The sequence below is a fragment of the Sus scrofa genome, chromosome 6, assembly GCF_054392235.1.
Source record: "Sus scrofa isolate SSC_HxYL_T2T_F1_AM1 chromosome 6, Sscrofa_HxYL_maternal_Yorkshire_Landrace_v2.0, whole genome shotgun sequence".
Lineage (NCBI taxonomy): Eukaryota > Metazoa > Chordata > Mammalia > Artiodactyla > Suidae > Sus > Sus scrofa.
This window is the reverse complement of record NC_139388.1, coordinates 159,658,788-159,673,830: the sequence shown is the minus strand read 5'-3', so window position 1 is coordinate 159,673,830 and position 15,043 is coordinate 159,658,788. Positions and strand designations below refer to the sequence as shown.

The window sequence follows — 15,043 nt, the reverse complement described above, 5'->3', positions numbered from 1 at the left end:
CAGCCACCAAAAAGCAGGGAACAAAGGGCCCAGAGATGAAAACCAGAGGTCTTTAGATGGTGCTCATCCTGCTCTCCTAGAGGGCTCATCACGTGGGGCCAGAACAAGCAAATTAGAAGATCCCTCGGGGAGTTCCTGTCGTGGCTCAGTGGTTAACGAATTCGACTAGGAACCATGAGGTTTCAGGTTCGATCCCTGGCCTTGCTCAGTGGGTTAAGGATCTGACGTTGCCGTGAGATGTGGTGTAGGTTGCAGACGTGGCGACTGGGATCCCACGTTGCTGTGGCTCTGGCGTAGGCTGGTGGCTACAGCTCTAATTAGAGCCCTAGCCTGGGAACCTCCATATGCCACAGGAGCGGCCCTAGAAAAGGCAAAAAGTCAAAAAAAAAAAAAAAAAAAAAAAAAGATCCCTCAGTTATCATCCAGAGCAGAGCTAGCTACTTGTTTTTAGAAATCATGTTTTGTGGGAACTCACCAAGCTCATTTGTCTACATATTGTCTGTGCTGGCCTTGGTAAATGGTTACGAGAGACCATAAGGCACCCCAGGTCCAGCATCTGGACCTTGAGGAAAAAGTCTGCGGAACGACCCCAGGGATCAGATAAGGAAAGAGTCCCAGAGAGTCAGCAGATGAGCCATCCTCAAGGTCACGCTGTATATCTAGGCTCTGCCACTTTGAGACCAGCACCTCACACACCCCTCTGGGGTCCAAACAACAGCCGAGAAACTTCAGTCACAGGGTTGGTCGAAATGATGACAACTCTAAGGGCAGCTAGATTTCTCCCCTGGAGAACAGACGAATGGTTACCAGATTGCAAATGACTCTGACTATGACCTTGAAAAGGAGACCACCATTGGGAACTAAAAAGAACAAGGGCCTTCCCACCCTGCCCTGCTGGAGTCAGTTCCTAGTCGTCTCATTTGTTGGACATGAGATCTTGTGCAAGTTCTTTACCCCTTTGGGTCTCAGTTTCGTTATCTATTTAATGGAAATAATACTACTTTCTTTTTTGTTTGTTCATTTGTTTAGGGCTACACCTGTGGCATATGGGGGTTCCCAGGCTAGGGGGTCTAATCAGAGCTGCAGCTGCCAGCCTGCACCACAGCTACAAGATGGATCGGAGCCACATCTGTGATCTACACCACAGCTCGCAGCGAATGCTGGATCCTTAACTCACTGAGTGAGGTCAGGGATGGAACTCGAATCCTCATGGATACTAATTGGGTTCGTTAACCCTAAGCCATGACAGGAACTCCTAATATTACTTTCTCAGCTGAGTTCTTAGGGATTGAATTCAACGGGACCATGCATATAAAAGTAGCTATCCCAGAAAATTTTACCTCCTTAAAGGCCAAAACTGATAAAATGATTTATTAAGGGAAAGCTAGGACATTTCTGCTTAAAAACATTCATGGTCTTCACTTTCCAGAGTAATATGAGCATACTTTTCCCATTATGAATTATCCCCTGTCGAAATTATCTGAGAGAGGCAGCTTCCTGACAAAGCCAATTTCTAAAAATATGTTGGTTTTGAGCTACAAATTGATTTTTTATTGTGATAAATTAAAATCCAATATCATCCCACTAAACACACAGAGGCTCAATTTTTCCTCTCCAATATTCAGTCTCTTTGATATTAAAATGGATCTGGGACTGCTATCAGGCATGCTGGAGCCTGAACACTGAGGCAAATAAGCAGAGTATGGAGATGGTACAGAGGAGAGAAGAAAAGAGAAAGGAAAACGAAGGCAAAGCAAGGAAGTGGAGGGAGGGAGGCAGATGTTTTCTACCTCCTGTTTTGTGAGCATCCCTGAGTGTCTAGGATCTGTCCCGAGGAAGTTCAAGCCTTTGCACATAATTTGCTGCGAGGTCTCAAGAGCCATTCTCCTTAGGTTGTGAATTTCTTTACTTGAAACTGAGTAGGTTAGTCCATACCTAAGGGACCATTCATCCTTGACGTCCCAGACCAGGGAAGTCTGAATCACATGTCTTATTCGTTCTGTAAGTCTTACTCTTTCTGAATCACATGTCTTACTCTCACTGCCTGCATGGATAGGCCAGCGTCCTTGGTACGTAGCATCTTGGGCTCCAGTATCTGGCTCAGACAATAGCAGTTCTATTATAAGTTGACTTATTCGTTGCTTCCTGTTCCTTCCTTCCCTCTCTTTCATTCCATCTCTCCCTGACTGCCTTCATCCCCTTCCTTCGCTGTGCCCCAGCATCTGTCACAGGTTAGAATCTGTGTGGAAACTCTGCAGATACACCAGTGGATGAGACCAGGTACCTCATGGAGCCCATAGTCTAAGGAAGTGTGAGTCAACTCATTCTGATACAGATGTGCCGTGATAGGAGGGAGCAGAGACGCTGTAGGAAGAATAGAAGAGGATATCTTAACTCGGCTAAGAGGACATAAAAAAGTCCATATCAGAGAGGGGACAATAGAGCTAATAATATAATAATATTTAATAACTAGAGCTTTTATTTTACCAGGCACTTTTCTAAGTCTTAAGGGATTAAAATTAAATCCTTATTTAATCTTGCACCAACCCTAAGACACAGGGGCTTTGATTATTGCTATCTTAAGAGTAAAGCAGGTACAAAGTCATTAATAAAAAATTACTTTATAACCATACAGTTGGGCAGGATTAGATCCAAGGAAGCTCCTTTCATTATGTCTACTCTCTGGTGTCAAGACCAAACTGGCAAGAAGTGTGGGCTATGGATCTGGAAACCCCATATGGATTCTGCTCAGAGGGTAAAATGTGCAAAGCACTTAGTTTAACAAAGCCTGAGAAAGGGCTCGACGAATGGGAAGTATGGTGCCATGCTGCTACTGTTGTTGTGGGTGACACTGCTGGACCTTGAGGTGTTCACTGAGTGAAGAAGGATATTCAGAATCGGGGGTGGGGGGGTCACCTTGAACTAGTCCTGGAAGCTGGGCAGTGCAGGTGTGCGGAGGAAATGGCAAGACGGCAGCCCCTGCATTCTGCTCATGCTCCAAAGGCTCTCCCAGACCTGCTCCATGCAGCTGGGCCAGGGGAGGGGGGAGCTTCATGGCACTACCAGCAGCTGGTCATCATGCAAGCATCAAAAACATGTATCCTTACTCCAACAGTTTCCCAGGAAAAGTCATCCATGGCAATGAGCCTTGGAGAAGGGGATGGTTCCCTGATTTGCACGAAAGCATCTTACGGGCCAAGGGCAGGCTTAGAGTCACTGTCCCTACCTCTCTGTAGAGCTAGTGCAGCTTCAGGGCCACAGAATACACTGAATAGTAACTGAGGCTGTAGTGGACCGGAGTCAACCAAAACTCTCTGGCCTTATGTTCTAGGCCTCACAATGGGGCCCTGCCCACCTCTGTGGTTTTCTCTCTCAGTGACGGCAATCACACATCCTCTCATCCAGAATATCCAAACATCTTACTCTTCTCCACACCTGCCCTCCTTCACAACTTTCTCACCTTAGGGCCTTAGCAAACACTCCCAATAATTTCCCATTGCCCAGATACTGGTTTTCTTAAATCTCCAACTTCAAACCCTTCCCCTCCTTCAAGGTTCAGCCCTTTATTCTCCATCATGTCATATTTTTTTCAGTGGGAAGAGATCCTTTCTTCTTTTGAACTCTCATGATGATTTTATATTTTTCTCTTATCATGTTATTATTTTTGCTTTGAGTTGATAGTTATTTATATATGTCTTACCTCCTAGGCTGTAGGAGTATGATCAATATGGTAGAAAACTACTTTTTTTTTTTTTGCTTTTTAGGGCCATACTTGTGGCATATGGAAGTTCCCAGGCTAGTGACTGAATGAGAGATGCAGCTGTCAGCCTATGCCACAGCCACAGCAATGCCAGATCCAAGCCACCTCTGTGACCAACACCACAGCTCATGGCAATGCCGGATCCTTAACCCACTGGGTGAGGCCAGAGATTGAACCCACATCCTCATGGATGCCAGTTGGGTTCACACCCCACTGAGCCACAATGGGAACTTCCAGAAAATTACCTTTTTTATATCCAAGTAGAGTAAGGTAGATTCAGGTGATTAGAAGCAGGCTTTTCATCTACATGAATGTGTGTTAAGATGTTTCAAGTCATATAGCATGGGAAACATCTCTGCTGTGACTGTCCCAACCACGGCAAAAATGCCATCCTTGCCTGTAGCGACTTCCTGCATCACTACCCCTCTCCCTCAAAGACAGCGTTGTGACCACCCAAAATGCCCGTACTGAATGCCCACCCAAAACAGCCCTCATGATGATGGAACTGGTCAAGTGGAGAATCTCTGGAGTCAAAGAAATAAAACAAGCTTAGGAGTTATAAACGTGAATTTGACTTCAACTCCTGCTATATGCAGTAGCCTCGAGCAAACAACTCATCCTACTTGTACCTTAGTTGACTCATCTGTAAAAGCTGGGGTAATACAACCCTCCAAGAATGGTTGGGTGTCAAATGAGTCAGGGTCCAGGAAAGACTGCTAAAAGACTGCTAGAAGCCATAGAGTCCTGCTTTCAGGTTAGTCATCACAGCCAGCCTCTCGAGAGAGTCTTGTGCACTGCTGCCATGATTCTCAGGATGACAACGTCGCAGGTCCCAGCATCCTGCTCTGCAGCCCCTTTACCGTCCTCCCCGTCACCTTCCCGAGGACCAATTTCCCTTGCCCCTTCTCAGCTGCTCTCCCCCAGTCCCACTCAAAACATCCAGTGAGAACAAGGTGAAGAACAGTCCTGTTTTGGGGGACATGCAAAGAGGGTGATATCTGGTCTTCAGTGAGAAATAAATGATTAAGTCAACCCTGAAATGTAAGTGCAGCCACTGCATTTAAAACATCATGACCCCTCTATTATGAGGGATACCATTCAATCCTGCGTCGCTCTCCACCTCTTCACTGCCATGCCCTAGTTCTGGGTACATGTGCTGATTGGCAATCACTAAAGTCATTTTATCGTCTATGCAGTACTCCTGAGCACCTGCTATGAGGACATCATGTATGTGCTAGCCAGAGAGAGAACAGTGAGGAGCAAAAAGATACAGCTTCATTCATCTGAGTGTTGACAGAAGTATTCAACAATCATTTCCTAAAAGGAAGAAGGAACAAACCCATATATCTTTCTCTTTCAGACATTTGTACATTTAGAAATATGTTTTTTTTTTTTTTTTCTCCCCTGACTTGCTTATGTGGTCCTCTCCAGCTCACTCCTCCACTGCCAATAAGTGTGCTCTTTTCTGGGAACACGGTCCGGAATATTCCTAGCGAAGCTCAGTCTCCATCCGCTGAGGACTGACAACTCCATTCACACCTGTGTCTTAGCAGCTGTCAGTTCACTTGGTGAGTCTGGTTTCACCATCAGACACTGAGTGGCTCAGGGGCAAGGATGTATTTTCTTCGTCTTTGAATCCTCAGGAAAGAAGAGCATCGCATGGCACAGAATAGGCATCCAATATGCTCTTGACCGACCATCTACTGGTTCCACTGCCAACATTCTACCCACAAGACAGGCCCAGTTATAACTCCACCTCTTTTATCTGCACCCAGGAACGCTCATCAGAATGAAAGTGAATAGTGGTGATACTAAGGGGTAATACTGAATCTGCTCTAATACATATCATAGGAAATCTTTACTATCTTGGATGTTGCTATGGTCCAAATATAAATATATATATAAATATATATATATAAAATACATATATATAAATACATATACTATATATAAATATATATATAAAATATATATTAAAAATATATATAAAAACATACATATAAAAATATATATATAAATATATATATATAAAATATATATAAAATGTTTATATCCCCAAATTCATATACTAAAGTTCTAACCTTCAAAGGGATGGTAGCAGGAAGTGGGGCTTTTACGAAGTGATCGGGTCCTGAGGGTAGAGACCTCATAAATGGGATTAGTGCCCTCATAAAAGGGGCACCAGGCGGGGACCCAGCAAAAAGGCACCACCTGTGAGGAAGTGGTCTCTCACCAGACATCAAATATTGGGGCCACGATCCTGAAACTTCCAGCCTCTGTAAACTGTGAGGAGTAAATGTTTGTTGTTTATAAGCTGTTATAGCAGCCCAAACACACTACGAAAGGTATGTTATTGTCAATGATACTTATAAGGACCCTGGACCAGACTACCTGGGCTTGAATCTCAGCTCTGCCTCTTGTGAGCTGTGTAAATTATTTGGATCTCAGTTTTCTCATCTGTAAAAGGATGCTAATAAGAGCAGCAACTTCACAGAACTGCTCTGATGTCCTTAGAAGGGTACACATAACAGTGCCAAATCAGGGTTGGCTACACTAAGTAAACAAGCAAAATTCACCTGCGATTGTGGGAATGCGATGCTGCTGTATCTTGAAAAGCTGATACAGACCACTGCCCTCTATCCTGAGAAACAGACTTCTCTATAGGCTCCTGCAATCATTATGATTTTTCACGGCACAAATTACAGTAATTCTATGAAACAGAATTGAAAATGGGGAGAAAGGTAATGCTTTTTCCCTAAAAAGACACAAGATTTGGGGTTGGGAGGTCTGTTGTGAGTCTCCAGCCAAGTCAGGGACACTCCCAGAATCTCGGTTTCTGCGAAATGAAGATGACATCACTTCCACTTTGGTGCCCACTGGTCTGATTTGAGGATCTGGTAACATACTGATGTACATTCTACTCCAGATTTGCTACGGCTCCTCCTATTAATAATAACAGTGAGTTTCTATGTGACATTTCCTGCATTCTCGCTGATCCTTTTGACATGTTAGCAATACCTACGTATCTGAAAATATGAACAGCTTTCGATATTGATTTACTCCCTGTGATATACTAATAATAAAGCAAAATTTCCTCATGTAAGGATTGGGATCAAGAGCCCTTTGAAATTCAAGACAAGGTGTAAATTGCTGCAAAGGGTCTCTTTAATTGGGATCAAAATATTTTTGACAGCTTTTGGATTTTTCGAATTCTAGCTATTGTCACGTTCTGCTAATGTTTCTTTTTTTGGTTTTGGGAAAAAAAAAAAAAAAAACAACAAGAGTGCAGCCAAGCTTGAGAAGGAATACTTTAGACATGATAAACAACTAAGATTTGTCATTCCAAATGACAAAGACCCAGTTTTCCATTTCTTTGATATGTAGGACAAAACATTTCACTTAGATTCTTATCTTGCACAATTCAGTCGGTCTCCTGCTGGGTGATGACAAAGATTCCCTAAACTCTTCCTGCTTATAATCTCCAATGGTGTTTTGAAAAACCTCCCTTTATCTGAAGATAAATCACATCAATAGGGATGCCTTTAAGGGAGGAACAGAATATTAAAACTGATCTCAGGAATGCGCTTAGCTGCGACTTTGGTCAATACCTCATCCTCTATTCGCCTTCCTTCCACAGCATCCCCATCACCTGCTTGCTGCCTGAATCCTCCTAGGGATGGGGAACTCACCTGCACAGAAAGTGGTCCATCTAACTCTGGCGAGAGGGAAATTTTCCATACTTACAAACTGAAAATGCCTCCCAGAAACTCCTGTCACCTGGTCTGGGTTCTCTTTCTTGACTCACACTGAAGTCAGCTCCTCCTTCTGTTGAACAACTCTTTTTTTGTTTTGTTTTGTTTTTTGTTTTTTAGGGCCACACCTGCAGCATATGGAGGTTTCCGGGCTAGGGGGTCCCATCGGAGCTGTAGCTGCTGGCCTACGCCACAGCCACGCCAGATCTAAGCCCTGTCTGTAACCTACACCACAGCTCAGGGCAACGCCAAATCCTTAATCCACTGAGCGAGGTCAAGGATCAAACCCACAACCTCATGGTTCCTAGTCAGGTTCGTTGCCGCTGCACCACGACGGCAATTCCTCTACTGAATGACTCTTGGGAGAGATGAACATGATTAATAAGGGAATGTCCAGCCCCACCCTCTTCTCTGCTTCAGGCTTAAATATATGCTCCTCTGCACCAGTTTTCCCCGGACCTGTGTGGAGACAAATTAACTAGCTAAGGATGCAGAAACCCAGGGACAGGGGACCTAATGCTAATCAAACAGAACTGGAGCAGACTAAGCCAGACAAAAGCATTTAACGGCCTTCCTCCTGATTCTCCACTCGGGTATGGCATTTTTTTCCCACAACACCAAAGGGCTTTGAGCTGAAATAATGATTTTATGATTGTTCTCTTTGTGTCCAAAGCATCAAAAATCATATTATAAGGTTTGGGTGGTATCTGTCTTTGGGGCCGGTTTAGCTAGTCTTGAGGGAGGATTGATTGATTGATTGATTGATTGATTTTGTCTTTTGTCTTTTTAGGGTTGCACCTGAGGCATATGGAGGTTCCCAGGCTAGGGGTCTAATTGGAGCTATAGCTGCTGGTCTACACTACAGCCATAGCAATGCAGGATCCTAGCTGCTGCATCTATGACCTACACCACAGCTCATGGCAATGCCGGATCCTTAACCCACTGAGCAAGGCCAGGGATTGAACCTGTGTCCTCATGAATACTAGTTGGGTTCGCTAACCACTGAGCCATGACAGGAACTCCTTGAGGGAGGATTTAGATACAGGTAAAGAATATAAACTACTGCTCCTCATTAGCTAAAGTTTGGTGATTAGGACTATTCGATGGTGGGGTACCTGACAGAAGAACAAAGCCCCAAGACACGGCACTGGATGACATAAAGTAACAGATACACTGTCTCACTCCAGTCCCTTTGGTGATGCAACATCATGGTGATGAATGGGCATGGACTTGGGAGGAGACTAAAGATGATGACACACATTGGGGCACACAAAGCTTTGGGAACGTATCCCTCAGTTGGGTTTGATCCATACTCCTCGGCGCCCACCCATGAAGGATGCTAAAAAGTCAACACTATCCTCCAAGTGTCTACAAGCCCAGAGCTCTCTGCCTCCTGTGTGTTACACAGGATCCCGCGAAGCCACATCTGTGTGAAGAGGTGTCGGCCCCGCATTGCTTTCAGTCCCCTGGTGTCTTCATCAGGATGTTCTCCGATTTGACTGTACCCGTTCTAAAATGCAGGGTTCAACACTGAGCACCGGTCTCCAAGCTACCGTCTGCCCAGGGAAAAAGAAAAACTTCCTGTTTCCCAGAAACCATACTTTAATTAAGGCATAAGAGACGTGCACTAGGGTCTTTGTCTTGAAGCCTTCAAGCCCCCTGACTATTGATGCTTCTGTCTCATTCTAAACTCCCTTTTACCTGAGCATCCCAAGAAGAGCCACCTTTCCCTATAAAACAGAGGTCAACTGCTTTGATTTTTGACTCAAGCCAACTGGAGGGTCAATGCCAGCTCTGCCTCCTACATGCTGGGTGTATATGAGAAAAGTCATGTAGTCTGAGAGATTACAGACATCTTGGTTAAATGCCAATTCTATAAGCCAGGTTGTCTAGGTTGTAACCCTGTCTCCACTACCACCTACCTTTGGCAAGTTACCTATCTGTTTCGTTCCTGAATATCTTCAACTATCAAATGGAGATAATGGCAGTATCTACCTCATAGGGTTGTTTCAAGGATTAAGTGAGCTGGTACTTACAAAGGGCTTACAACAATGCCTGGAACATATGATGTGCCTGATGCAGTCATTGGTATCATTATTCTCTCACAGGACTCTCACAGGTATGAAACTGCAAAGCAACTAACAGGTACCTAATACAGAGCAGGTACTCACCAAATGGGAGTTACTGTTACTAGTTATTTTTTCATTGTGGTAAAATACACGTAACATAAAATTCATCACTATAACCATTCTGAAGTCTCCAGTTCAGTGGTATAATCTACATGCACTTGTTGTGTAGCCATCATGTCCATCCGTCGCCGGCAGTGTTTTCCTCTTCCCAAACATTTCAATCCATACGCATTAAACACGAACTCTTCACTGCCCCCCGACCCCACCCAGCCACCACCACCCTCCTTTCTGTCTGTATGAATCGGAATCCTCTAGATACCTCATTTAAGTGGAATCCTACTGCATTTGACTATTTGTGCCTGGCTTATTTTACTTTGCATAATGCCTCTCGTGTTGTAGCTTATGTCAGAATTTTCTTCATTTTTTATTGCTGAATGATATTCCACTGCAGGTAGATACCATATTTTGTCTATCCATTCATCCATTAAGGGCCAGTTAGATTGCTTCTACTTTTTGGCTATTGTGAATAATGCTGTTATGCACATGGTGTGAACATGGGTGTAAAAATATCTGCACTATTCTTAGCTACTCAGGAGTAACTTTTAAGAAAATCCATTTTAAATTAAATGTTAAATTATCATCCTACTCCCCGTATGGTATCCTAATATGAACCAGAAAAAAAGGGGAGAAAATTATGATGCAAATGACTACAGTTAGATAACTTGGCGAGCTGAGTATTGTTTACACAGTGAACAGTAAATAATCTGTGAAGTTCAAAGGAAGTGATATAGGCGGAGGTGTTTATAGAAACTATAATGTACTGAAAGAATAAAGGGAAAACATGTCCACTTGACTCTGGCTTTCTGGACAAAACAAATCACAGAATGTTTTCCTGTTTTTTCTTTATCATCAGCAAAGAAGGCCAACAATGCCAGGCAAGTCCTGGGGATACGCGTGAAATCTAATTGCTCCTGGGAGGTTGCTACAAACACAAACCATTTCTTCAGTGGGTTCAGCAAAGGTATCAGCCCTTACACTTCCTGGCCAGGCAGTGATAGATTTTTTTTTTTAAGACTGAAAACTCCATTTATTCTTTTTGATGATAGCAGCTGCAAGGTACCACAGGTTAAACTCAACAGAGTCTGGATGCTTTGACCAAGTCAGAAGACCCCCATGTGTCTCTCTCTAGGATGTATGTCATTAAAGGTGCCAAGACACAAAGAAATTTAACTTAAGCTGTCACATGACCCTCCGCTCCTCAAAGCACATCAATCTCCCATTACACTTCCAGGACCGCGTGACACTTTCATCCCAATTACACAATAAGAAACATGGTGCAGTCACACTGTGGCCAAGTCAGGGAAGAGCCTCCCTTTGATGGATGATCAGAGTTGATCAAGTTTGTCAGTTGCTTTATGTGTTTTTATGCTTGTTTGATATTCCTGCCCAGAGAGGAGAGGCTCTTAAGGGCACATCTGTCAATGGAGTCAATTTCACCATATGCCATGTGATTCTTTTACTTACCCCTGTCTTCTCATCAAAGATTTTGATGCCTCCAAAGGAGATGGTTAAAAAGATTTTCTGTTTGTGTTCTCCTTTGGAACGAGCGCCAGCCACAACGCCCTGTTGAAAGGAAGGATGTGGTTTTTACTTTTGTGTTTTCATTTGAAAATTCCCTCTGGTCCCAAAGGCCTGCCGGATACCATCAACTGATGGCACCAACAAGACACATCTTTTCCTCCTCCCCCTTCCATGCTGCCTTCCCCAATGGGCTTGCATACTCTTGATATTTTAGGACAATTGCTGTCCTCACTGTGCTAATGCTGTATAAATAGGTATATGAACTCTGATTCATTTGATGAACCAAGATTCACAGAATGCCTACTTTGTGCCTAGATGCTGGGTTAAGAATTTTGAGACCCCAGGAGAAACCCAATATGGTCTTCTCATCACTCCCTTCACTAGGTTTTGTTATTGGATATGGTTTTGACCCTTTAAATAAAGGTGAATCATGGAATATATTTCTAAATGTGATTTTTTTTTTTGCCTTTTTTTTGTGTGGGGGGGTGCTGTACCCACAGCATAGGGAAGTTCCAGGGCCAGGGGTCCAATCAGAGCTGCAGCTGCCAGCCTATGTACATCACAGCCACAGCATACAGGATCCGAGCCACATCTGCGACCAACACTGGAGCTGACAACAATGCCAGATACTTAACCCACTGAGCACCGTCAGGGATCAAACCGGAATCCTCATGGATACTCGTTGGGTTCATTACCACTGACCCATTATGGGAACTTCTCTAAATGCAATTTTCATTTTATACTTCCAGGGAACGTTTTCACACAAATTAATTTTGGAGATTAGAAAGAAATGAACAATCATTGCCAGATGGAATGTCTCAATTTTGTTTAGAAAAAGTGTGATTATCGCAGTCATCTATCTGGGGTCCCCAGTCCCCCCTCCACTTTTGTATGTTCCTCTACCACTTCCCCATCCTTCCTGTGCTTTCAAAGAAAGTACCTACGAAGTGCATCTCATGTCTTGAAAATACGCTTCCCTGACTTTTCACATTTTTTAGAAACTGAAGACATGCGTATGTGTCCATGAAACAGTAAATGGCACAAAACGTACGTATGAGTATGTTCCTCTGTCCACCCCTGGTACCCAGGACAGTCCCTGCAGGGCAGGGGATACTCAGCAAATCATTGTTATAAGGATGTGCTCTCAAGCATCCCCTCCAAAGTGGATACAGTGCAGGTTAAAGGTAAAGACACTTGCTTTTTAAATTAGCCTCTGTGGTGACCAATTCAGGTGAGCACAGGCTTCATTTTAGGGGAAGCCATTCAAGGGATTTATACTCAAGGGCTGTTGCTGACGCTGCATTAGGTGTTTTGAGGCTTCTGGCTCCTTGGTCATTATTAGATTCCACAGAGGGCTAGAGTAACTCCAACTCTCAGCAGTTATTACTCTGGGTGCTTTTTAGGAGTAGAAAAGTCTAAAATAATAATGATTTCCTATTTCCAGGTGAGAAAAGTCTGTGGGGCTGTCCTCAACCCCGGTCTCAGTGAAGAGAATGAGGAATGATAGGCAGGCGAGAGAGAGGGGCACCCTCTCGAGGGTGTCTGATCCTCCTCACTCTGGGTGCTGGGAGCAGTCCACGGAATTGAAACATCTGGATTATACTCCCGGCTGTGATCTTGGGCATCCAATTTAACTCTCAATTCTACTTCCTCAAGTATACGTACTTTTCTTGCATGTTTGAGAGAATCAAATGAACACGTATGTAAAGTAGCCAGCACAATGCCAGCTACACTGGAGGCATGCCATAAAAAATCCATTTCTCCTAGTAAAAGAATGGCTGTCCCCTTGAAGTTTGTGGTCTAGCTCCTGTTTGGTTCCTACTAGGAGGGAACACACTCCCTCAGGAGTTCTCTGTTCAACCTCAAGCACCTCTTACGTACTTGCAGACATACAGAATTTCAGAGCCAGAGAAAACCTTAAAACAAATCAGTCCAAAAGCTCTCCAATGGCAGCTGAAAAAAATGATGTCCAGAAAGGTGGGTAGACAGTCCTGAGACGGCACGGAGAGTTGGTAGGAAAGCTAAAAATTATACTTCCATTCTCCAGACTCTTAGAATGGGGCAGTTACGACTTTTTTTTTTTTTTTTTTTCCGTCATTTGAGGGCCGCACCTGCGGCATATGGAGGTTCCCAGGCTAGGTGTCTAATTGGAGCTGTTGCTGCCGGTCTATGCCAGAGCCACAGCAACACCAGATCCAAGTTGCGTCTGTGACCTACACCACAGCTCAGAGCAATGCTGGATCCTTAACCCATTGAGCCAGGCCAGGGATTGAGCCTGCAACCTCATGGTTCCTAGTCGGATTCGTTTCCACTGCACCATAAGGGGAACTCCCAGTTATGACTCCTTTACATGTGCCCGGATTCCTTTCCTATAACCCTACCCAGTATTCCTTTTTTGGCCTTTCAGGGCTGGTACCCATTGCCATGAGATCCCTCCTCCAAGGATTACTCTCTAAATAGTTAAAGAGAATGACCTTCCCCAAAGCTAAAGTCCTCTGACTCTTTAACCCCTCTTCCTGTTCAAACGTTTCTAGATTCCTCCGTGTGCTGCCTGCTTTTCCGTACATTCACTGAGGGACAATTTTAAGGACATTGGGGCTGATCAGAAGAGGTCTTTGCAAGGGTAACTTGCATTTCTCTTCAAGGTCACCCTATTAGAGATACCACCTCTGACCCCTCCACCCTTCACACCAAACTGCACCTCCTCCTTTCTCCCTGAATCTCTTCTCCTCGTGACACCCTCTGGCATATGAGATATTCATCTGTTGAACACAAAAGCTCAATTGTGCTCAGAATTTTGTGGTATTCATTCTATGGGCTCAGTGTTGCAGACGAGCCTGGCATTTAAAAAAAAAAAAAAAAAAGGCACTCAAAAAAGTGAAGTGACTTTCTGTTCACTTGGATAGCGAACAAGCCAGGCTTTGAACCCATGAAAACTTGACTTTGAAATTGGTGCTGCTGGCTGGATGTGGAGTACAGTAGCTGATGCTGTCATCCCTCTAACCTTCAACCTCAGCTTCCAGAGGTACGCAGAAGAGAACAAGAAGCAGAACAGTTATAAATGGAAACACTGTAAGGACGGTGCCCAAGGAAAGAGAGCCTCCTTTCTTGCTCAAGTCCTTCTTGCTTGGGGACATACAGCACATGGTGGGGAGAGGGCTGCATGTTTGGTCAAGAAGCATAGTTTCAGTATCCCCGTCTCTAAGTGGGTCCTAACAATTCCTGGCTCTTGGAATTCTTGCAACATCAAACAGCACTAATTGCTGGCACATGGTAGTGCTGACTAGATGATGCCCTGATTCGCCTCCTGTGAATCCAAATGGCTATCAGAGAACTTCCCAGCAGAACACGGCTGAAGAATTTGGGATGGAGAGAGCAGACATGCATGTTCTGGGAGCACTTCTGCGTGGGGCTGCTGGTGGTACAGCTTCTTAGGACAAATGCAAGAGAGAAGGAGTCGAGCTCTAGAAAACTGCACCAAGTCCAAGTAAGTGCCACCAGATGGCAGGCCGCAGGGTCTCACCTCCTGCAGATTATTCATGGCTGTGATGTAGACCTGATGGAGGTCAGGGGACAGGGCTTGCTGGGGAGTCAGAAGATGTGGATGTAGCTGCCTTTGGGGGGTTTTGTGCCTCAACTTAGTCACCTGACCTATAAAGTCACTGTTGGAAACCTGGAAATTAGGGAGTCAGGTGTTTTCTTGGGTACCTCCCAAATGGTAGGCATCCTTTCACCTGTCATATAAATTAGCTGATGCCACAATCCTGGGAAGGAGGCATTATCTCCCTTATTTTACCTGTGATGGGACATAGGTCAAGTGA

The 15,043-nt window shown here is 44.3% G+C and overlaps 1 protein-coding gene across 51 annotated transcripts in view; it reads right to left on the bottom strand.

Moving 5' to 3' along the window:
* DAB1 (DAB adaptor protein 1) overlaps positions 1-15,043 on the bottom strand; it is a 1,225,890-nt gene that overhangs the window by 134,064 nt on the left and 1,076,783 nt on the right. For all 51 annotated transcript variants that reach the window (XM_021093137.2, XM_084957877.1, XM_084957886.1 and 48 more), the window contains 1 exon segment: positions 11,166-11,264. In XM_021093137.2, the coding sequence (XP_020948796.1) occupies positions 11,166-11,264 (99 nt within the window).